Here is a 25,030-nt window from a genome sequence, read left to right as displayed (position 1 = left end):
AAGTTTACTCATTTTGTTATATCACTTTGATGTAAGTTTTATCCGTATATCATAGGAATTTTACATATCAATTGCTTCATAATTTGTTCTGCTGACTCAAAGGGAACTGGTCGCATTTTTAACCCTTATAAGAGGCAAAAAGTAACTGTCATACCAGAATTTGAAAAATATATAAGGTGTTTATGCAAAAAATAAGAAAAACAGTGTGAAGTTTTTGATCATGTTTAATTCCAAGCGCTGCTCTATGTTGAATAGAAGAAGTTAAATAGAAGCCAATTTTTAGCTGCTTTTAGGTCAAAAACCATAAAACATATTTACGTTCCCTCCAATACATTCACTATACACTTTCACATTAACTTCATACCTCAAGATTTGTTAATTCAAACAAAACTTAAAAACCATTAACACACCCTCAAAATTGATATCATCCACAAATAGAAGCAAATAAAATTTTTAGCTGGTTTTACCTCAAAAAACATAAAACATATTTACGTGCCCTCCAATACATTCATTATACATTTCCACATTAACTTCAGACCTCAAGATTGGTTTCAATTCAAACAAAACAACTTAAAAACCAATAACACACCCTCATATTTGATATCATCAACCCTAATAAAGATACTCGCCCTTCCGAACCCAAATCAAACTAATAAAATAACTTACTTCCCTACTTAATAATTAACCGGTGAGCATAATTTAAAGTAACACGACGCCCCTTTCTTAAAATCAAAATAGGACCTGGCAACCCTTATCAATTTCAATAAAAGTAATGTCGCCCCCACGGTTGATCCGTTGATAAGTTATTCAGTGAAGTGTCAAGCGTTTGGAAATTTTAAAACTACCCTTTCGGGAAACCCTGACGTGGAAAATGCCTTTGTAGAGTTGTGCATTTTAAAATAATTGTTTTTCTGTTTCAGATCTGTCTTAGATACTTGGGAGGATCTTGTGCTATTGGTAAGGATTTATTTTTTTATATTATATATACAATTGGATTTCAAATCCATTATGGGCACGTCAAAATAGTTGACGTAATTGGAAAATATTTGTGCGTTACTAAATATTTCATATTGATTTAGTTTTAAAATGTCTTTGTTTCAGATGGGGCATCAACATTAATTAATTGGGCAAATTTGATTTTGATTGTTGCTCAGAAAGCCTTAATTTTAAATTGGCTTTCGGGTCGCAATCAATTTCATAAATTGTCTTGACTCCACAGTATCCAACTAAGAAAGTTATTTATGATTTATCCGCTAATTAAAGTTAAGATAAGGAATGTTGCTTTTAAATTAGGTGGTTGCATGTTTAGGTTTTTCAGTTGAAAAACTAACCAATTTATGCTTGGTCAAATTGCTGTTGTTTGCTTGCATTTCATTAATTTTTGATATTTATTGTGATGCCTTTTATTGCAGTATGGTTTCCAAAGTGTATACTTACGGACATGAATTCGTTTGAAACTTCGCCTTACATAGTTAGGTTTAAAAAAAAAACAAATCAAAAACTTTTAAAAAATATATATTTCAAAAAAAAAAAATTATTAATTTTAGTAACAGCAAATATTTTTTAACAACAATTTTAGATACAAAAATATATTAATTTGGTCATACCCCGCAAATGATAACTATTTTATTTAAATTTAACAATATTATAGCGCAAAATCGCCTATTATTCATTTCTGCCCTACATGTTTATAATATATTATACAAAATTTAACTCAATAAATTGTTCTTATGGCCTCAAAAAATTCATGTTACTAAGGAACAATATCAGTACAAAAAAGATTACTTAACACCTGCTTAGTCAAAAGTCTCTTTCCTGGCAAGTAAGATACAGGTGCGCGTTGGGATATAGACCTAAATTTAAAAAAAATATAAACAAATTTATAAAGTATAATTCAGTCTAACCTGTAAAGAGTGGCTTCTGCCGCAGTACATTTCATCCTTACAAGGGTATTCAACAGATTTATCAACCCTGTTAAAACCGGCAAATTCCTCTTCATCCGAATGGAAAACAATTTTAAATACGCCTCCTCCTTGTGCTCCAATTTTATAGCTGGGATAACTTTGAAAGACATGGAAGTTAAATATGAAAATGCATCCAGCTCTCTCAAACACGATGATTTTATCGTTTTCATGCTTCAGGCTTACATAACCTGGATTTGATGACAACCATCCATACTTCTCCTCAGCCAAGTTCATAGCGCGATCAAAGTTGTTTAAAAATTTATACTTTAGTAAGTCATCATCCACCAAACTCCATTGTCGTCTAGCGTAGTGGTAAGAGCTGTTGTTGCCTTCCCGGGGGAAATCGAGCCATTCAGGATGACCGAACTCATTGCCCATAAAATTCAGCCATCCCTCACCCCCTAGGCCGTGAGTTAGAAATCGAATCATCTTGTGTAAAGCTATTCCGCGATCAATAATGTTTGATAGGGGTGAGAGGGTACTCATGTGTGTGTACATTTCTTTGTCCATCAACCAAAAGGCCAAAGATTTGTCTCCTACTAAAGCCTGATCGTGAGATTCTGCGTAAGCTATCGATTTCTCCATCCAACGACGGTTTGATAAGGTGTGCACGATGTTACCTAAAATTAATTCAAAGTCTCCTAATCATACTATGTATTTCAATGATATTAACAACTAATAAGATCTATGAATTGTTAGGCGTCAATGGGCGCATAATGTGATGTATGTTTGCGTGATAATTATGTACAATGTTATGCTATATTATATTTTTTGCAAATAAAGAAACTTTTACCTTATTTTTCACTTATTATTCCACCAAAATAACAAAAAACTTGCTCACCCATATCCCAATCCTCATCTTTATACTTCTTAAGTATTTCTATCCACTTATCAGGTATAGACATGGCAAGCCTATAATCAAATCCCAAGCCACCCTCTTCTATAGGCCGGCAGGTACCGGGCATACCAGAGACATCCTCAGCAATAGTAAGCCCTTCTGAATTAAAATAATGCACAACGTAATTGGCTAACATCAAGTAAATAAGCCCATCTGTATCACTGTTCAATCCGAAATATTCATCATAATTACCAGAAAACCCTTGACCAATGCCTGAAACAAACAAATTAACCACCAAAAGAACACAATCAAGTTCGGTACCAATACCTCTAGAATGATACATAATTGAGGTGCATCCATCAAATCTGAACCCATCAAAATGGTACTCATCTTGCCACCATCTGATATTTGAAAGCAAAAATCTCATCACTTCATATTCTGAGTAATCAAAGAGTCGAGAATCCCACAAAGAATGCGTACCACGACTTCCAGTATGGAAAAAACAGGCATCAGTGCCATCAAACATGTTTAAACCATCCAAAACGTTCTTGGAGGCATGAGAATGCACAATATCTAGCAGTACTGTTAAGCCAAGTTCATGTGCTCTGTCTACCAAACGTTTCAATTCCTCAGGAGTTCCGAATCTACTTGACGCAGCATAAAAACTAGTTACTTGATAGCCAAAGCTGGCATAATAGGCATGCTCCATTATAGCCATTATTTGGATAGCGTTGTAACCTTGTTTAACAATCCTGGGTAAAATATTATCGGTAAAATTTGAATATGAGCCCACTCCCAATGCCTCAGTTGCAATACCGACGTGGCATTCATAGATTCTCAGACTTTTAGGCTTTGTGGGGCTGTCATGTTTAAACTGATAACGCTAAAATAAATACTTTGTTTCGAATTAATTAAAATTGAATTTTGCCTGTCAATGTACCTCTTCCCTGGGGGGGTTATAAAAGAGTTGCTTGTATATGGTTCCCTCTCCCTTTCCTGGTTCTACCACATATGGTGCGTAAGGTGACAATCTGTCTAATTTTTCTCCTTCAGCGTTTTGGACTACAACCTGTGTATAAATAGAGTATTGGAGAAAATAAGTCAAGACTTATGAATAGGAACTTATCAAGGTATCCTATTTTTGTTTTGCAATACACTTTTATTTCAATATTCTTGCATTATTATTACAATCATATGATATGGCAGTGTAACTTAAATATAAATAAATAAAAAAGGTGCATATAAAATAAAAAATGTGAAAAAATCTGACTTAATATAAAACAAATAAAATTTAATATAAATAATTTGCTTAATTTTATGGCATAACGTAAATTATACAGGGTGAGTTTTTTAAAGTGTTACAATGCGATATGTCAAAAACGGCTGCAAATTTTTTTTTGACATTTTGGTGAAATTTCAAATATATCGGGGGGCACTGTTTGTGATATTTTTGACATTTGTCCCTTCACCCCCCTAAGAGGGGGGAAGGGTCACTTCCTTATTTTAAATGGAATGACATGTTTTTTATTCTTAAATACGAATCTACATAAAATATGAAGTCTGTTTACAAAAAATTTTTTAAATTGCTCTGCTGGTTACGGAATTATGATCAAAAATGTTTTGATTAAATTTAAAAATAATTCGAATATTCTACTACAATAAAAACAAATTATTTCCTACCTTTTAACTATTTATCGTCTATGTATTATGCCTAAGGAGCTGTTCGAAGTGGCCGCCTTTGACTTCCAAACACTTTCTTATCCTTTCTTGACATGAGTTTCGTACCCGCTGTAACATTGCTGGTGTCACTAATGAACAATCAAAACGAATCCTGTTCTTCATGTCCTCTGGAGTTGTAGGTGCACTAGCCATTACTTTGTCTTTTATAAATCCCCATAAAAAAAAGTCAAGGGGGGTCAAATCTGGCGAACGAGCAGGCCAGTTGACAGGACCACCTCGACCAATCCACCTGTTTTTAAAAATCTCATTTAAATAAGTACGGGCCTGTATGGCATAATGGGGTGGAGCTCCGTCCTGCTGAAATCATACGTTAGGATTTAAATTTTGGTTTAGTAGACGAGGTAACTGATTTCTTAAAAAATCTGTGTAGACCTGTCCATTTAAATGACCTTGGAAAAAATGCGGACCAATAACTTTATCCTCGAAAATACCACACCATACGTTCACAGACCAGGGATGTTGATTTGGTAAAGTTCTCATCCAGTGAGGATTATTTGCTGCCCAGTAATGCATGTTGTGCCTGTTTACCTTTTAGAAAAACAAACAACCAAAACTTGAATATGTTCTAATTTAAATAAGTTAAATCTTACCTGCCCGCAATTATTAAAAGAAGCCTCATCAGAAAAAATAACGTTTCTCAAAAAATGGTTATTTTCACGCATTTTTGTTGAAATCCAAGTGCAAAAATTAATGCGGTTCTCAAAATCATGTCCGTAAAGCTCTTGATGAAGTGTAATGTGGTAAGGATGAAACTTGTACCGTTGCAGAATTGTTATAATTGATGATTGACTAATTCCAGCATCTAAAGCAAGCCGCCTGGCACTGATTTGAGGATCAATAGCTACTGCTCCTAATACAGCAACTGCCTTATTTTCATCTGTTTGCGTTTTAATCCGATTTCGTCGTTTACTTTTTAGACTACCTAGACTAGAAGTCATACGACTTCTGGTCTCCAGTCTCTTAAAGGCCATATGAGATTTTGGAATATCCGAAAACCTCTCGGCCCACACTACTGCAGCCTCCCTATAATTTTTTCTGCACTCCCCCAAAATTAACAACATATCTACTTCTACACTGAAACTCGCTTCCATTTTTTTCTTTTTAAACACAATTTACTTGTTAATAACACGTCAAAATTTTTATGTGACACTGCTTGTTATGTTGCCATGGAAATCCTACTGTTACTAGGATTTTCATTTCCATCCATACTAGTAAAATAAACAGTATAATTTTCATGGCAACCGGCTGTTATTATGGTAAAATATTCGAATTATTTTTAAATTTAATCAAAACATTTTTGATCATAATTCCGTAACCAGCAGAGCAATTTTAAAAATTTTTTGCAAACAGACTTCATATTTTATGTAGATTCGTATTTAAGAATAAAAAACACGTCATTCCATTTAAAATAAGGAAGTGACCCTCCCCCCCTCTTAGGGGGGTGAAGGGACAAATGTCAAAAATATCACAAAAAGTGCCCCCCGGTATACTTGAAATGTCACCAAAATGTCAAAAAAAAATTTGCAGCCGTTTTTGACATATCGCATTGTAACACTTTAAAAAACTCACCCTGTATATGAGTCTAGAGACACTTCAGGTACATTATTATTTATAATAAAAACAACTATTATATTTTATACTATACATATTCGTACCTTAAAGGTCCATTTTTGCATTGTTAACATAGATCTGGTTAAATCTTGATTTAATAACTTAAAAACCTAGAGTAAGACATTGGTGTCAATGATCCATGGCATACCTTAGGTAGGATTTTTAATGTGTTTTGACCGGATGGCAATGTGATTTCTGTTAAATTTTGTCTGTTACAGCTATTCATTTTTAAGGAGAATATATTAGTTTTATGTAAATATGAAACAGTAACACGATTCCAGGATATTAGCGGCACCAAATATTGTCAGGTATATTATGGTAATAGTATTTGAACCTGATAGTCATGTGAACTGTGAATTTCTTGAAAGTAGTAAAAAATGTGTGTGACCATCTCAGTCACTTGGTCTTAACCCAATTGAAATTAAGCAAAAAAATTACAAAAATGCAAGATAAGATAATTTAAGATAATTGTGACTAATAAACAAAATATATAAATACCTTGATTTCGGAAAGATGTTTAATAGCAGCACTTCCGTCTGTTCTTGCAGGAATGTATAGCTCCCACTTACCAAATTCTTTTTTTTCATAAGCATGAGAGTATCTGTTCCAGCGATCTTAAAAACAAACATTATAGAAGATGACTTAAAGTGGCTGCACTATAATTTTAGCCGAAAAGCTAATAAAATAGGCATTTTCTAATATAAATTTGAAACCTCTTACTAAATTCTCCTGTTAACCACATTCCCTTGGCCCCAGGTGCCCATTCTCTGCAGATTATGGAGTTGTTGGCTTGCACATGCACACCATAATGCTTATATGCCTTTGTAAAATCCTCAATTCCTCCAGGAGATTCTTCTATTAATTCCAAGCGATCTTTAAAAACACCATAACTGTAATAAACTATTTAATAAACTAAAGGCTCTTCTCTAAAAGGAAACAATAGTAAATAAGAATTTATTAAAACAAAAAACACCACTTTCATAATTCTTACATAACTGAAGCATGTTTATCTGAGCCAGCTGTTTAGAATATGAAACAATTAATTAATTTTTGATGTACAAGACAAGGTCATGGTGTAAGGGCAAGTTTATCTGTTTTAATTATTATGACCCCTATAAGTTTATTAGTATAAATAACATGGAAAATATCAGTTCTTTTAGACTCAATACAAAAAGATTTTTTAGTGTGGAAACTATTTTATTAAATATTTCTATTGACAATATCTAACAGGTGGATATTAACATTGAGACAAAAATCTGTGTCCTTTGCTGACCTTCAAAATATTTACTCACCGGCGGCGAATTTCCCTCTCGTATTTCCTCAGATAGGGATCCCGATTAAAAAAACTTTCAATTTCAGGAACCTCAACCTCCATTGGATCCATTTTGGAGTATTTTCCCCCCATTTTGCAGCTGAAAATTATTAAAGTAACGAGCCGAAATCTTGGAGGCAACTACTGCAGTTCTAATTCGGTTTTAAGATAGGATAAATATTATTACGGCGATAACAGATGTCAAAGGATCAAGTGATAAGCGGCACACCATTAGCTAACGCCAAGAAATACATAAATAATCTTTTCAAAGCATTAGAGGCGAATAAATTTGGAATTTTTTTTTATGTTGTTTAAGTTTAAAAAAAGTAAACCTAACCTAAGTTTTTTTTTTTGACTGAACCTATAATCAGTGGGGTGGGGATTGAAATTAACGGTGTGGTTCTTAGTTCACTAAAGGTGATAGGCAGCTTAACAAACATTATGCATTTCTGCGATTCTGGTTTTATTCAAAATAGAGAAAAACTTGACGTGATCCGTGACGTTATTTGGCGTTTGGTATTTACGAATTATTATCCGGTTTTGGACTTGGGTTAAACTTTCGGAGCATACGTTAAAATACAAATATGCCCAGCCAATCAGAGAAATTGAGAGTGGAGCAGCACTGCTGATCCTTTCGTGAAAGTTCGTACGTCAAATTTCGTTGCCGATTAGCTACGGAAATTGAAAATGAAAATCAAGGCATTGGTTTTGTTTAACTTAACCTATATTTTATTTGATTATTTTTATTAAATTTTATTTGCTTTGCTTGCTTCCTAATAATTGATTTAATTATCAACAATTATATCAACTTTGCGACTATTTGAGTGAAAATTCATAGTGTAGAGTGTTGAGTTTTTACTCCATTATCTATACCAACCATATCTGTGCTGGTTTTGGGCTCAAAAACAAACAATTTAGTGTTTGAGTTTCATTACCTTTCAATAAACTTCCCAGTGCTTAGTGCATAATTTGCTTCCACTTAAACTAATATTTGCACTTATCTGTTGCTGTCTGTTAGATAATTATGGCATCACTAGGGTAAGATACATATAATTTTTTTAGTTCTAATTTGAATAATTATTTATTTTGCAGTCAACAAAATGCAATCTGTGAAGTTTGTGATACCAGAAAGAGGCATTGGAAAAAGTTTCACCCTGAATTTGTTGGGAAGGAACAAATAAAACACATTATATGTCCAATGTGTACTAATGATATCCAGACATTTTCATATTTTAACTGTTTAAACAAACATTTGCTTGATATTCACCATATAACTGTCAAAGAATCAATTTTAAATGGAATTTTGAAGAATTCACATCTTGGAGGGCACAAGATAATAGGGAAGTAGATTATACTTGTCAGACCCGAAACAAGTTTAAGAATTCAATATTCAATTCAATTCAATATATTCAACTTCAATATAAATTATTACAATTCTAAGAATATAAAGCACCTAGATACCAGAGTATCTGTATGTGCTATGGTAGAAACAATTTAAAAATTCTAATATATCAATGTTGTTACCCCTAGCAGGCTAGCCGTTATATAAATCAGTTCACAATATTTAACGTTTTAAATAAGTTTACCCAAAACTACATAACAAAAATCAAAAACCAAACAATAAAAATGAGAAAAAGAGAAAAAAAAAAAAAGATTCATATACTATATACACATATACATTTTAACTACAAAGGTATTATGTAGTATTTTACAGAATTTTCTAGTCTTTGGTACCTAAAACCTATAATATTTGAAACAAAATAAATAATTGAATAAATGTCCATACTGAGATTTTTTTCTTTTTCCCTTATGTATTTATGTTGTGATTGCTATCGAGTAAGAAAATAAAAAGTTTGGTGAAAAGCAGAATATTGATACAAGCACATATAATCAATCAACAAAATTTTCTTTTGTTTCCCAATATATAACTTAGGGCATGCTCATTAAACTTTTTGTAGTATTTCTGTTGTTTGACATTTTCTGGGAGAAGGTTATAAAATTTTGGAGCTAAAAATACTGCCGAATGTTGACCAAAATCTCGAATCATATAAGGTAGTACAATTTGCTGGTGTTTATTAGCTCGGGTTTGGTGTCTATGGTTTATTATACTTTGTTTACCATAGAATTTATGAACATAAGAGCAACAGGTTGTTATAAAAAGAGTTTTCAAATCTTGTATTTCAGAATTATATAATTGCTTTGTTGAAAATAACCTAGGTCTCTTTAACATTATCTTTACTATTGAGTTTTGTATTGTTTTAAGATTTTTTAGACTGTTTTCATATGCCCCACCCCAAATCAATATCCCATACCTTAATAGGGGTTCCACGAGAGCTTTATAGATCAACACAATCAGTTTTCTGCACAAAATTTCCCTTAGTAAATAAAATTTATGTAAGAGTGCCTTAATCTTTTTTGTTAAATAATCAATGTGTATATCCCATTTTAGATGTTTGTCTATATGGACTCCCAAATATTTTATAGAGTTTACCTGTGCAATTGGTTCATTAATATTGTTTACAATAATATTTTGAAAGTTTGGTCTATTTAAACTGTTTATGGAAAATGCTATATATTTAGATTTTTTTGGATTTAGTGACAATTTAAAGGTGTCGAAAAAATTTTTGATTAATGATAGACCTTCTTGAAACTTAACTTTTGCCTCTTGCCATGTGTCTCCAATAAATATAATTCCTGTATCATCTGCATTGGGAAGAACACATATTTTACAATTGCAACAGGAGCGATATCAGAGATCATTATCATACATAAGTATGTTTTGTTGTGTTTACTTTTAGGATTTAATAGCGCATGCAAAGTGAGAAGTCTAGGGGAAGCATTCGCATTCAAGGGACATGTCAACAAGACCAAACTCAAATAGCTATCAGCATAAAAATGTAATAGAAGCCCATAACAAATCCGAAAAAATGAATGGTAGGGTAGAATTTTTAGAATTTGAAAAATTTAAAGTACAAAGTATTTCGGTAAGTGGTAAGTTCTATGTTGTGTCTTGTCATGAATTATGTGATGAGTAATGTTGCACTGGGTACTGTAACATCTGTAAAATATGTTTTCATAAATACAGATGTGAGTGTCCAGAAAATTCTGTCAAAACAGTACTTTGTAAACATATACATGCTGTAGGCTGTAGCCATTTTTGAGCAGAGGAGCGAATTTGTTGTAGGTTCCCTAACTGTGAGTGAAGAGGAAGAGGATAATGTTTTGTTTCTTGATCAACCCACAACTAGCCAAATCAATTATCAGGAGGATGTAAACCATTTTATTCAGTAGAGTTCAAAAATGAAAGTCAATAGTTCCGCAATGGACTTTGAAGAAAATCGAGAAGTAGTTTGAGTAAAATATAAGTTACATTATCATTTATACTTATTTTAAGATTGCATTGCAAGAAATTTGTAGCTATGGTAGAAGTTTAGATAAAAATGCATTTGCCAGATTTATGGCTGTAATCAACAAATTTAAAAATAAAGAAGTGGAGGAAGAAAATTTTCAGGGCATTGAAAAGAAATGAAAAATTGAAAAACAAATGTACTATCCAAATAAAAAATAAGCTAGATTTCTTTGTGTATTTAATGGCTAGATAATATTTGAATTGTAGCTATTTTTTTATGTCTGTATAACTGTGAATTTAACAAAAATAGGATGTGGTATTTTATATGGTATTTTGTGTTATAATCAGTATAATATAACTATATCAGTATAATATATTATATAAATATATATTTATATAATATATTATATTTATAAGTATATTTTTTGTAAGGTTTTGGTGCAGGTTTCAAATTGTAAATACAAATTTTATGTAGCAGGTCATATACATAACTAGGTATAGTTTTTGTAAGGCTTAATTTGGTGTTGGTTTCTGTATAACTATTTTTATATCTTTTATTTTAAGACTAAAATCTTAGCTTATTTTGTATGTTAGTATTCAACTAATCATTTTCTATTACATTTTGTTTGCTATGTTTTTAATATTTTTTAGGGTGCAGAAAAGATAATTGGATTAACTTGAAATTGACATGGAACGAGGGGGAAGATCCTCTGTGAGTATATATTTATTACTTAAAATGTATACAGAGCAGTAATTTTTTTTCATATTACTATTGAATGGTTTGGGCTGTATATACATGACCAGCAGAGATGACAAATAAGCTAAAGAAGTGCGAGTCTACATACTACATACCAGATTAATACATTTAGCCTCTTTGCATTTAATTTTGAGGTTGTTGATATTAAAAATACCATAAATTATTATATTTAAATGTAGAAGTGAAGTATAGCGGGTTAAGGACAGAAATCAAACCTCAAGATTTGAAATTAGCCGACGTTTCGACGTTTATTTACGTCTTTTTCAAGGCTGAAAAAGATACAATTGGTACAAAATGGTGAAAGCAATAGTTATCTTAATATAATAGTTAAGAAACTACCAAACAAAAACACAAATAAAACGGAGAACAAAGCATAAAAGTTAAAATTAAGATGACTTACCAAATTTACATTAGAGGTTTACGTAACAATTAAAACCTAATAACATCTCCATCATACATACACCACAGATACGATTGTTATACATTAAAATATGCAGCACAACCATTAAGTAAAACCAAAAAAAAAAAAAGAATAAAAAAAAAATAAAATTGGCTTATATCACAGATTGATTCACAGTGAATAAGTAGTACGTATAATAATTATAGTAAAAAAAAAAAAAAGCACCTTCTAAGTCAGTGTTTAGTAGTAACTGTACGCAGAATTTATTGTTATAAAGCAGGAATGATGCACATTCTTTTTATGTCTGTAAAATAGGTTTAATATTACCTGGGCTCGTTGAAAAGTTAAGTACTTTACAGTTTGGATTTATACAGCTTTAAGATGTGATTATATTGTGTACTTAGGCCCTGAGTATCGGTTCGGTGATTAACAGAATTATGCAGTTGGATGTGTATCATTTCACTGATATTGCGTTTAAGATAGTGCCTCTCTCTATCAACTATGCTAACATCATCAAAATTGAAGTTATGCCCTGTGGAAGTGATGCTGTGCTAAAGCGGTCTTATCTTTTTTGTTCATATTTATGACTCTACAATCATATTGATGCTGATATAGTCTGTTCTTTAAATGCTGCCTAGTGATACCTATATAACACTGTTCACAATTACGACAAGGTATGCGGTATACCAAAAAAATTAAAAATAACAAATAAATTTATAGATATTTTATTATTAGAAATAAACAAAGTTAAAATATAATTTCTACGTTTTTTTTTTTGTTTTCTGTTCTTATACTTTGACTTTTTAGTCATATTTAACCTTTATCTAGCTTTTCCAACCATATATATGCTTTATATCAACCACTAAAGTATAATGTATAGAATATGTATAGTGGTAGTGGGCAATTTAAAATAATTAAAATAATATTATACTTTCAAATAACTATTGACAATTATTATAATACTAAGGTACATATTAGAATTATGACATAGAGGTATGTAAAAATGCGAACTTTAAAATGTTCACCATATATTGTTAAAAAATTTAATTGCCATTTATTTTTATTTTCTAACTTTTTTAGTTATCCACCTATTAACCAATTAATTTATCAGCTCTACACACCAATTCAATTTCGTATCACCCAATTTTTAATATTTAACTAACAATAATAATTAAATAATTCATACATTACGCTTACACGTACCGCTATACCAAATGATTAACAAATTTCGTCAATAAAAAAGATAATTTGCTATAAAAACCAAATTTGGCAAGTATTTATAAAATATTTTAAAAATAATAATTCATTACACACTGTAAATATTTAAAAAAATCAATAATCCTTTTACTAATAATAGCTAAAATATCTTCTTATTAAATGTTTTTAATGCATATTGCACTTTTCTTCATCTAAAATATATACGCATCATAAAAACCTAATTAAATATAAAAATAAATAGAAAAACTCTACATACATTGACAATTTCCTATTTTGAATTTGGCGGTTCGCATACCAGGCCCTCGCGGATGCCAAAGCGCTCTCATTGGCTAGGCATATTTGTATTTTAACGTATGCTAACTTTCGGTTATACAGTTCAGAAGAAGGCTATGCTTAGATTAGATTGTAGAAAATTCATTGAGAATTGCGATATGATGCACATTGTATCGCAATCTCACATCATATCGCCGTTTATAAATTAAGGAAAATAAATACCAATTAGTTTTAAATTATCAAGGAGAACAAGTAGTAATACGCTATTTAGTAAAAAAAAAAGGAGAGAAATTTTAAAAATAAATCCGGCAATAAGGTGTTTATGGCTTCACATATGCAAATTTACATAACCATTATATATAATTTATTTTAGATCCGGACTTTAGAAGAAAAGAAAGTACAGTTGGCTGGGGTAAATGTGATGCAAATGTGACGCTGAAATTTGGTTTGATTCGGACTACACCCTGACAAAAAATTCGTTTCTGTGGTGCAGCAGCCCATCTGTGCTCAACATGCTAAAGCATATTACAGATTTTTACGTGACGCCATCTTTACTGAAAGGTTATTAATAAATAAATACTTAAATTACAGGAGTTTGTAGCTTTAGAGCCCCATCTGTGACGAAGATGTTAAGATAAACTACGGCTTTTTTACGTGGCGCCTCCTTCCCTAAGGATATTAATTAACTAATACTTAAATTACAGAAATCTGTAGCTGTAGAGCCCTATGTGCTGCATCTTTTCATAAGGTTATTAATGAATACTTAAGTTACAGGAATCTGTAGCGTTATAGCTTCATCTGTGACTAACATGGTAAAACGAGGCGCCATCTTTACTCAAGTAGGGTTGAGTTGGAATCTGTAAGCCTATACAGCGTTAGATTTCTGTAATTTTTAATGTTTTTTTTAGCATTGAGCAAGAGATGGCGATACTCACTTTTTATCTGATAATGGTTCAGAAGCATAAACCAAAAAACTATGTAGTCAAGTCATGTCGCGTATTTTTTTTTTAAATGTTCCTTTAGCATGAAAAAGCTTAATTGGAATTAAGTTTGATAAATTTCTTTCGTTTGTCTTATTAAAACATCCTGTAGTATAATCGTCATAATATAAGAATTCAAGCAGCTTTAATAATGTTTATACCTTCATTGTTATTGCTATTTCTGCAGAATAAGGCAATAGAATTTAATGTCTTTTTTATCAAATTTACCAGCACCGTTATCAATGAAATAATAATATTACATGCCTTTCTGGGTGTGTCGTTCATTTCACTGTAGACCATCAAATTGCAAAGAGTTTTCAGTAGTAAGAAAGTGAAAACAATGGCTCCAGTTAGTAAGAGTGAGGTGAAAAAGTGTTGCAAGAAGTGTGTCAGGGCTACAAAGCTAACGGCAGCAAAAAAATTAAAGAAAAAAGTGCTGTGCAAGTATTACAAGAAGTGCTACAAGAAAACGGGTCCGAATGGAGAAATTCAAGTTAAAAAGATTTGCAAAAGGTGGCGAAGGGTCTCAGCAAGAAGAAGTAACAAGAGGGGATCCTGCAAGTATAATAAGAAATACCAGAAGAAGAGCAAATACGCTTCTACCAAGCAAACTCTATCTTATGAAGACGATGATCGTTCTCACATTGAAGAAGTTGATGGGGATGAGCGTCGTATTTCACCGCAGACCTTGTTTCGGCTTATCTTCATCATTTATCTGATTTGCGTTTTGATTTATGTGAATTATTGGTGAGAATTGTAAGTACAAATTACTTAAATTAAAAATTTAATAATAATAATGTCATTTTTGTATTGTTTCAGGTGGAGGGACAACATAAGAAGACATGTACTATTAAACATCAAAACTTTTAGTTCATTTAGATTAGTATTTTGGGGTTTAGATTTAGTGGGTCTATATGCAATGGTTTTCAAAAGTCTGAAATTTTTTAACAATATAAAGTATAATTTTATAGACTTTTGAAAGACACGGTATATTTCATTATTTTGTTTATTTCAATTTTTTTTTTAAATAAAAATATTTGTAATATTATTTCTGGTAGCGTTTTATTAATTATTGTATTGAATCCTAAATCACCCCTAAAATGGGGCAAAAAATGAGTTAAAAACGCACTGTTTTTACAAAAATATATTACCAAGGAATAGGTAAAGTAATAAATGTATTTACACTTAGATAACTATATAAATAATTTAGTACAAAATGCAACATAAAATATATCAAATAAATTATAACGTAAGGCAAAAAGATATTGAATTGGGTAATAAATATGGGTAGTTTTAGGTAAAAATACGCGAAGTCAGGCAAGATTCATTACAAACTTATCGGAAAATTTCGACCGTTGATTCACCATCGGGGATTTTCTTCATTAGGGTCCAGGCTTCTATACGAGACAGTACTTGGAAGTTTATTTTGTTTATGGACAGGATCTCATCTGCTACCCTTAGTTCTCCACCTTTATCTGCCGCTCCACCTATAACAGAATACAATATATTTAGTGTAATAATGTAAAAACCAAGGGATTTAAGGGTAACTTACCGGCAAAAATTTTCTTAACGATTAATGGCACATCCCCTTTGGGCGAATCTCTTCCTCCTTCAATGCTGAAGCCAAAACCAGCACCATTTTTCATAATTTTAATGGTGTGAGTCGGTTTCTTATCGGGGAAAATTAAAGAAATTGATTCACTCGTGTCGTGCCCTAGAAGTTAAAACGACCATATTTAAAAAAGCTTATGTAAATTTGAAAAAGTAGTTCATTCTTGCAGTAGAGTTAATAGATTAATGGGTAACTAAAAGTATTTCGGTCATCCTCCACTCAATTTATTTAAAAAACTAATAATTCAACATGTTTCGGACATAACATTGTAACTAAACCTCCCTAAATTAATAGACAGACGAACTTATATAGATTTATGTACATATATGATAAATTACTGAATGGTATGATCAATTCTCCTAATCTCCTTCCACTAGTCAATTTTCATGTACCTGTTCATAGAACTAATTATGGTTTTAATAGGCCTCTTTAAACTGGCCAATGATCTACCCAAGGAAATTGATATCTTTCTTATGCCTTTTTTGCAGTTTAGGTCACAAATAAAAAAATTGTTAATTTAAATCTAAGTATATATTTTTGTTTTGTTGGCTGGAGACAGTTTGTAGTACATTTGAAGATTGTTGTTGTCAAAAAATAGCTTGTGGTCTAATTTTAATTTATATTTCTATTGTACTATACCTAAAGCTTATTTATAACTTTTCTAATATATTTGTAAAATACTAAGCTCTCCATTTTATTATATTATTTTATATTTAAATTTTGTAAACGCGAATTCCATCAATAAACTTCATAACATGTCATCTAGGATAACAAATTAAAGGGTTCTGTCAATTCATCTTATTATTCTAGTGCCTCAGACAAGGTTAAAATGAATTGAAATACATGAGAAGGGGACGACACTTGGATTTACATAAACTTAAAGCTACATAATTAACAACACTTAATAACTTTTTTACTTTTCAAGATAAATAAATAAAATTTGGTATATGGAGAAAACAATTAAAAGAGCATATTTTGACATATTCTGTTATTTCTCGTTACTTCTGGTTTAACAAGAAATTATTACTTGAATTATGAATTGTTATGTTATTATTGCGATAGAAAATAATATTCTGAGAATAATGATACCGCATTTGCCACTTTTTGTTTTATACTCATAGAAAAGGTAATTTTGTGAAATAAGGTGCCATGAATGAAATCTTTTACACGCCTATTTAAATTTTCTAAACTGGTATTTTTGGCATTTAGTTTATTTTTTCAAATAGCACCTTATTATAAACGACCAATATTAAAATTCAGAAATGTAGTCACTAACTGAAACATATCAAATTATATTGAAAAAAAATTGCATTTCAAAGGTTGTTCCTAATAATGTGCTATTTAAAAAAATAAAGTAAATGCCAAAATTAATGGTTTGAATATTTTAAATAAGCGTGTAAAAGATTCAAGTCATAAAATGCAATGAAATCTATTTTTCCATAATTACTTGATTTAAAATTAAAACTTTTAACGCATCCATGGTACCCTAATTTAAAATTGATTTTTTATATGAGTATCAACTAAAAAATAGCAAATGCGGCGTCATTGTTCTCAGAATATAATTTTTAATCGAAATAGGTAATAATATACCTAAGTGTCTTATTTAAAATAAGAAAGTTAAATATAAAGTGACGGAAAACAACTGAATATGCCAAAAGATCCTCTTATAATAAATAGTTTCATCAATCTACCAAATTTAATTTTTTTATCTTGAAGAGTAAAATAGTTCTTAAGTATTCCCTTTTTCCTGTGTCACTTGGTATAGTATTATTAATGACCTATTGTTAATTATGTAGTTTAAAGTTTTTCTAAATCGAAGTTTCATCCCTTTCTCATGTATTTTAATTCATTTTAACCTTGTCTGAGGCACTAGAGTATTATAAGATGCATTGACAGAACCCCTTAATTTGTTATCCCGGATGATGGACATGTTATATGTCCAAAACATGTTGGATTAATAGTTTTTTAAATAAATTTAGTGGAGGATAATGGGAATAGTTTACAGACATTTTTTTTTGTAATTTAATTAAATCAATGTACCTTTAGTTTCTGATGCCAAAGAGCTGACAGAAGATGAAATTCTCCTAGACAAGTTTGAAGATGGCACGTATTCTCTAGTTTCTTCTATCACAATTGTGAATTTCTTGCAGGGCACCTAAAGAGAATGACATAGATAGAGATAATATAACACAGAACACGTAAGGAATACTTTACCTTGAGAAGTTCGGAAGCTTCGGCGTGAGTTAGACCCAAAGTATGACGCCCATTAATGGAAATTACTTTATCCCCCTTTTTTAGTTGACCGTCTTGGTAAGCGATACTTCCATATCTTATTCGCTGTATCTATACATGTTTATTTGTTAATTAGCAGGAAAAAATTGGGAGTAATTTTTACTTTTTATTCCAGGTGAAATCTCTAGGGGATTGCCATAAAATATAATATAATCCCATAGATTTATTAAGTCAGAAAACAATATGTGGCAAGATTTTGTTTTAAGGATATTATAATAATAGTATTGGGAATATTTAAAGATAGATGGAAACACATAGGTGCATGTATCTTTTTCGGGATATAATTTAATTTGCAATATTAAGGCTATCAAAAAAGAAAAAGACTTACAGTAATAATTTTATTATCATAATCCACACCACCAGTAAGACTTATTCCCAAAATCCCTCCACTTTGATCCACATTAAGCTCCACAGTTTTCAGTTCTATACTAGAACAAGCAATAGAAGCTCTCTTTTCTTTTATATTATTCAAAATGCTCTCTTCCTCCTTCACATTGGTTTTCACTCGAGTAACAACTAAAGGCTCATCCTTAGAAAGATTTTCAAAAGAAGTCCTTCTCATTGTAAATCCATGTTTGGCAATTTTCGTTATATCAACTTTCGGTTTCTCCTCCTGGGATATTTGCCTAAATAAAGGCTTTTCTTCAGATTTTCTCCAATTTGCAAGAATATCTTCTGATCGCCTTCTAGTCGTGACCAAAGGTTTTCCATTGGTTAATTCAGGTGGGGTTGTCGCAGGTGATCCTCTACTATCAGCTTTGTAGCTTTTCGGAAACACTGGCAAAGATTGGGTGGTGGAATTTTCGAAATTCGCCTTAAGACTTCGGACGTTTACTGGTTTATTTCGTTGGTCTAAAATGCTTGAAGCGCTGTGTCTTTTAAGCAAACTGTCAAAACGGTTCTCTGTTACTGGTTCAGGGGGTGGTGGTGGTTTAACATCTCGAACTGTTGGCGGTGGTGGGTGAGTTCGTTTCACTGGGACTGGCTTGATTTCTTCCACTTTTTCTGAAACATTTTGATAAACTATAAATTAATAAAGTACTGACCTGTAAAGTCAGTTTTTTTTTTAGTTTTAAGTAAGCCTTGATAAATAAATAAATAGACAAAATTCTGAAAATACTCCTTGTTATGCTATACATGGATTGCTATATATGATGTGAATTTCAACGCAAGGTCGCATTTATTTTTCAAGTTAAAAACTAATTGCTATACTACTATGCTTGTTCATTATGCAAAAAAATGCTAGTATTAATGACATTTTATTAAAACAAAGTTGAGAGCATTGAATGCCTAGAATAAGCCTAGTTGCAAACCATAGGCGAGATTGTAGAGTTTACCCAGACAATGATGTCAAATCGACTTTCCAATTTTTCATCTAATATATATTTTTCTTAATCCACTGCATATTTTTATGTCCAAAATTATTTATTTTTATATTTGTTTATTTATGTACTGTGAAGTGTGTGGATGGCTTCTAAAGGCCTGATGATGCTATAACTAGAGCGAAACACGTGTAGCCCGTTTAAGTACATGTTGTGAGACCGTGACTTTAGGTTTTTATTTGTTTTTCGTCAATTATTTTTATGTGTTCTATTTTGTAACAGGTAATAAATGTACTCAGTACAAATAAATGAGTTTTTATCTGTGATTAATTATTAGAATATTCATATTGATTCCGTTCCGCTTTATGAACTTTTAAAACTGTGGTTTGGACACTATCTTTCTTCGTGTTTTGTAGGGCAGGTAGTAAACGGGTGATTGAACCAACGTTTCATTAATTCCGTTCGCGAAAAGTTACATTCTTGTTTGCAACAAGAGAAACACTCACTACGGATTTATTTTGTATTTAATTGATAATTTTTATTGTTGACTTTTTATTTTCTGCTCTGTCCGCGGCCGTACCGTTTCGTTTAATTGTTTGATTGATGAAAACTACTGCTTGGACACTATCTTTCTTCGTGTTTTGTAGGGCAGGCAGTAGCCGCGTTTATTAATTATTACTTGGCTTCTCAAAGTGGTGAGAGACAAGTAATAACCGAATCCGTGATGTCAGAATTACTATCCGTATAACAACAGAGCAGAGGTAAATGTTGACCGATTGATTGAGATTGCTTCGCTTGATTGGTGTTGAGTTTCCGGCTTTGCTTAACGAATGTCATCCGTAACCGCTTGTACAAAACATCATAACCCCGTCCCTTAAATCATACTATTTTGCGTCATTAATAAAATGCCGAATTTTCCGGTACATTTTCTCAAATAACTGCCTGTGCTTAATCATAGAAATTGGTAGTGGGGATTGTTAGATTTTAAGGACACTTTTCTTCATTTAGTTTTAAGCAACCAAACCTGTTACTTACTTATTAGTATTTGTATTAATAAAGATTAAGAGCAATAAGATCTCATTATAACATATATATATCATGGTATTCTTCTAAATAATCTTGACCAAAACTACGGTTTTTCTTCTCACCTAATACACTTTTTTAGCTCTTATCTTACGGGTCGTCTTCAGCACATGGAATGTTATGGCCGTAGTTCGGCTCAGATAGTTGCAAGGTCTGGAGTTCAACACATTTATTAATAGTATATCGGAACAGCTCACTGTAAATTGTATGGAATTGCAAAATAATATTAATCTCCTCAATGCATGGTGCAAAAATAACAATCTTCCTCTTAATGCTGCCAAGTGTAAAGTTGTTTCTTACTCTTTGAAGAAAAACCTGATTATGTATGACTATACTATGGACAGTGAGACTGTCCCGAGATCAACGGAGTTCAAGGATTTGGGGGTGACATTCGACAGCACTCTTTCCTTTCAGCCACACATTCAGGACATTGTTAATCGGAGCTACAGAATGCTACACATAGCTTTAATAATATTTTTAGTCTTAAAATTTTGTATTTTTCTTATGTGAGATCAATACTGGAATATGCTTCTTCTGTGTGGTCACCATTTTATATGAATCATATACATGAACTAGAAAATGTTCAGCGTAAATTCTTAAAGTTCCTTTCATATAAATGTGACGGAGTGTACCCAGAAATTGGTTTTTCACATCAACGCCTACTAGAAAGGTACTCCTTTAGTAGTCTTGAGGAGAGGCGAAAATCTGCTGATCTGAAATTTTTATTTAAACTTCTTAATAATAAAATTGATTCGCCAGACTTATTACGACATGTAAATCTTCATGTGCCCCGCATATCATCTAGAAATTCTGACACATTTTACCTATCTAGACCTAGAACGAATATTTGTAAATATTCTCCAATGCGTAGAGCATGTGGCACTTTTAATTCTGTTCAGGATCAGTGTGACATATTCAACTGCAGTTTGTCCGAAATTAAAAGAGTACGCTTTTCCTAGATAGTAGACATAAACAAAATTATTTTTTATTCAAGTATTGTATAATATTGTAGGAAACTATTGCTATTAATAATGTATTCTTTTTTTTTTCTCTAGTTTTGGATTGTAATTTGTATAATATTGTATTTTTTTCCCCCACTCAATAATTGGATTTTTTTCTTTGGAGTGGTGTAATTAAAATAAAATAAAATAACCGGACAGTCTACTTTCAATCTTTACCTGGTTTCTCCACTGTCTAAAGGCTTACCCGAGAGGCTAGAGGGGACTCTAAGCTCCTTTAATTACTTAGAGTGGCGCCCGAGGCATTTTGTCGACTTTTTCTCCTATAACTGTGAAGAAATAGTGAGGGGGGTTGACGGATACCTTGCGACGTCAAAGGTTAGAGGGTGGACATACGTCGAGTACCCCCGCTACAAATTTGGCAATTTTCAATTGCTGACAATAATATAATAATAAAATTATACTTTGAGAGTAATGAATAATATAGAACGCAGCATATAACGACCTATTTATAGTCCGCGCTCGCTGTTATTTAATCGATATAATGTTTGTATCTCCTGAAATTCCGAAAGAATTTTAATAATTTTTTGTCCAGATATTAACAATCAATAACTAAATTGATTTATAGTAATTATAAACCTTAACAAACTAAAGTTTTTGTGTGAAAATAACTTAAAGTCGAATGTTACGGAAATAAAAAAGACTTCTAAGGCCCTGTTGAACAATGGGCGTTCAACAACAGTTTTTAGAGATCTCAACGGAATTAATCCGTTGTACAATGTTGGTTTAAACGATAGCCTGCAGTTCATCTTGAACGTCCAATTTGGAGCGTTCAAAGGGAGTTCAAGCAAATTTTTGAGATGAAATTAATATTTAGTATATTATTATGATATTTTTTATTTATGTAAATACAGCCGCCTTTCAATAATTATTGTGTTTGGTGAGGTGCTCATTTATTAGATACTATGTACCTTAGGTTTAGTTTATAAACCATAAATATAAAAATGGATCCTATTTGGGAAGATATTATGGATGACGAAAATTTTCTGGAATTAGTAAATAAAATTGTACACCCTAGATCATCAGAGGTGTACAGGGATAGATTGGATCATTTGAACATTTACGATGATGAAGAATTTAAGGCTAAATTTAGTTTGGAAAAGCAAGCTGTACAATTCATAGTAGATCGAATTTCTGAACAAATTTCATCTGTTGCGGACAAGTAGGATGATTTGTATTAGTTCAATTACACTATTTATAGACTTTAAAAATACTTTTAGATAGAATATCATCAGCATTTTTGCTTTCAATCTGAATAACAATTGATTCTTAAAATTTTACGATATTTAAGATTTAAAATGATTTAAAAGAAGTTAAAAAAAACCTGCCATAGCATCAGTGTCATATTTTGATGTTAGTCCTGTAATTTGGCTCCCTAATATGTCATGGATATCACAGCAGTTATTGTTATAAATTTTTGCTTTCCCTTCTTCTATATTCTCATACTTATTTTTTATTTATTTATTTATTTAGCAGTTTATTTCCAACAGGCAAAGCCCAGTTACAGGAAAATTTACAATTAATATTTTGAAAGTGTAAACAAGTATTAAATTACTATAAATTAAGTAACAAAAAGAAAGAAAAATAAAGAAAAATAAGGAAAACTTAAATTACTATAGTAACATCATGTATATATCAAAATTAAAGGAGATGTAAATTAAGATTAGAATGAACAAAGAAAGGGATTCATGGGACAAGGGAAAAAAGGAAGAGAAAAGGAATTATGGTAACTGATGATTTGTCAGAGACAAAACTAGATCCTTTATGGAGCATACAAATATGTCACAGGTCTGCACATTTGATATACGGGATCCTGAAACCTAATGTTAGTTCTGGCGCGATCTAAAGCAAAAGTGATATTTGCTCTAGAAGCAAATCGTGGTACATGAAATAGAATATCGTTCAAGAGAGGAGGAGAATTTATTTGATTATTGACCAACTTCCATAAGAATGTTACAAAATGAATTGTTCTCCTCATGGCCAGAGATTGCAGATTAAATCTACCTAACATCAGATCATGATCATGTCCCCTAACAGCACGAAACATAAGAAACTTTAAAACCCTTCTCTGAACACTCTCAATATAGCCAACATGGCATTCATAGAAAGGACACCACACCAAGGAACCGTATTCCAGTCTTGATCTAACAAAGGAAAAGTACAATAGTTTTATTGAGTTTGAGTTGTTAAAGAGTCGGCTATTTCGAATGACAAAACCCAGAAGTTTCAACGAGAAGGTCAATATGTGGCACAAATGTGAGCCTATCGTCGAATACAACCCCTAGATCTTTAATAAAAGTACTTCTACAGAGGATTTGATTGTCTATATTGTAATTAAACAAAACAGAATCCTTGGTTCGGTGAAATGAGATCACACAACATTTCGAGATGTTAAGACATAACTGATTTCGACTGCACCACCCCCTAATTAGGTCCAAGTTACTCTGTAAGAACAAGCAGTCCAAGATACTATTGATACATCAGAATATTTTCAGATCATCAGCATAAGCTAGTCTAAGGCAAGAAATCAATTCATTCACAAAAGATCATTAATATAAAAGATAAAAAGAACTGTGGGACTCTAGAAGTTGAAACAAAGGTATTAGATCTGCAACCTTCCACCTCAACAAACTGTAGACGGTCTTAGCGAAATTAGCCTTTCTGAGAAGTTGAATTGCTTGTTCAATTTTTCCAGCAGAATGCTATGATTTATCTTATCGAAAGCCTTACTGAAATCAATATACGCCACATCAACCTGACTTTTTCTATCGAGGGCTGAAGAAATAAAATGAGTCACTTTACAGAGGTTAGTTATGCACGACCTTTTAGGAATAGAACCGTGCTGGTCCGTAGCCGATCGATAATTCTAGCCTGGACACTTATCCTCACAATAGAAGCCGAAATCATGCGAGGCGACCACCGCATCGCGATGGCAAAAATTCCGCGCTGGGGCACATATTTTGCGTTGATTCGAAATAATATTTTACTGCAGTTATTATTGTATTATAAGTATTTTGATACTCGCTTTTAGTTTTAAAAAGAATAAAAATTCGGTATTTAAATTAGGTGGCTAAATTAACAATTTTATTTTTAACTTACATTTTACAATCTTAATTTTATTCAGAATAATGCCTACCTCTTGCTGCATTCCTGGGTGCAAAAGCAATTATAAAAATAACGAGAGAGTTTATGTATATTTTTCCAATAAAATAAATAATAATAAATATTTAAAACATTTATCATATATACCTAAAAATACG

General features: G+C 31.7%; 2 protein-coding genes and 1 long non-coding RNA gene across 4 annotated transcripts in view; 1 reads left to right on the top strand and 2 right to left on the bottom strand.

The window, feature by feature from the left end:
• Positions 1 to 1,499: 1,499 nt before the first annotated feature.
• Positions 1,500 to 7,797, bottom strand: LOC126748704 (1,4-alpha-glucan-branching enzyme). The gene is made up of 8 exons (XM_050458088.1): positions 7,446 to 7,797; positions 6,874 to 7,043; positions 6,652 to 6,767; positions 3,743 to 3,871; positions 3,130 to 3,685; positions 2,806 to 3,075; positions 1,905 to 2,584; positions 1,500 to 1,853 (listed from the first exon to the last, which is right to left on the bottom strand). Exons 1-8 carry the CDS (start codon positions 7,556 to 7,558, stop codon positions 1,797 to 1,799), a joined length of 2,091 nt encoding a protein of 696 aa, XP_050314045.1. The 5' UTR covers positions 7,559 to 7,797; the 3' UTR covers positions 1,500 to 1,796.
• Positions 7,798 to 14,459: 6,662 nt separating this feature from the next.
• LOC126748355 (uncharacterized) lies at positions 14,460 to 15,519 on the top strand. The gene is made up of 2 exons (XR_007664705.1): positions 14,460 to 15,198; positions 15,262 to 15,519. It is a non-coding gene; the product is annotated as an uncharacterized LOC126748355 (long non-coding RNA).
• A 52-nt stretch (positions 15,520 to 15,571) lies between these two features.
• LOC126748354 (uncharacterized) overlaps positions 15,572 to 25,030 on the bottom strand; it is an 80,033-nt gene continuing 70,574 nt past the window's right edge. For both annotated transcript variants that reach the window (XM_050457519.1, XM_050457520.1), the window contains exons 6-10: positions 18,675 to 19,351; positions 18,269 to 18,397; positions 18,095 to 18,209; positions 15,995 to 16,156; positions 15,572 to 15,929 (exon numbers count right to left, since the gene is read on the bottom strand). In XM_050457519.1, the coding sequence (XP_050313476.1) occupies positions 15,778 to 15,929; positions 15,995 to 16,156; positions 18,095 to 18,209; positions 18,269 to 18,397; positions 18,675 to 19,351 (1,235 nt within the window). In that variant the 3' untranslated portion in view covers positions 15,572 to 15,777. The remainder of the gene's footprint in view (positions 15,930 to 15,994; positions 16,157 to 18,094; positions 18,210 to 18,268; positions 18,398 to 18,674; positions 19,352 to 25,030) is intronic.

Source organism: Anthonomus grandis, chromosome 22 (assembly GCF_022605725.1).
Source record: "Anthonomus grandis grandis chromosome 22, icAntGran1.3, whole genome shotgun sequence".
NCBI lineage: Eukaryota > Metazoa > Arthropoda > Insecta > Coleoptera > Curculionidae > Anthonomus > Anthonomus grandis.
This window is presented reverse-complemented; position numbering and strand designations above follow the sequence as displayed.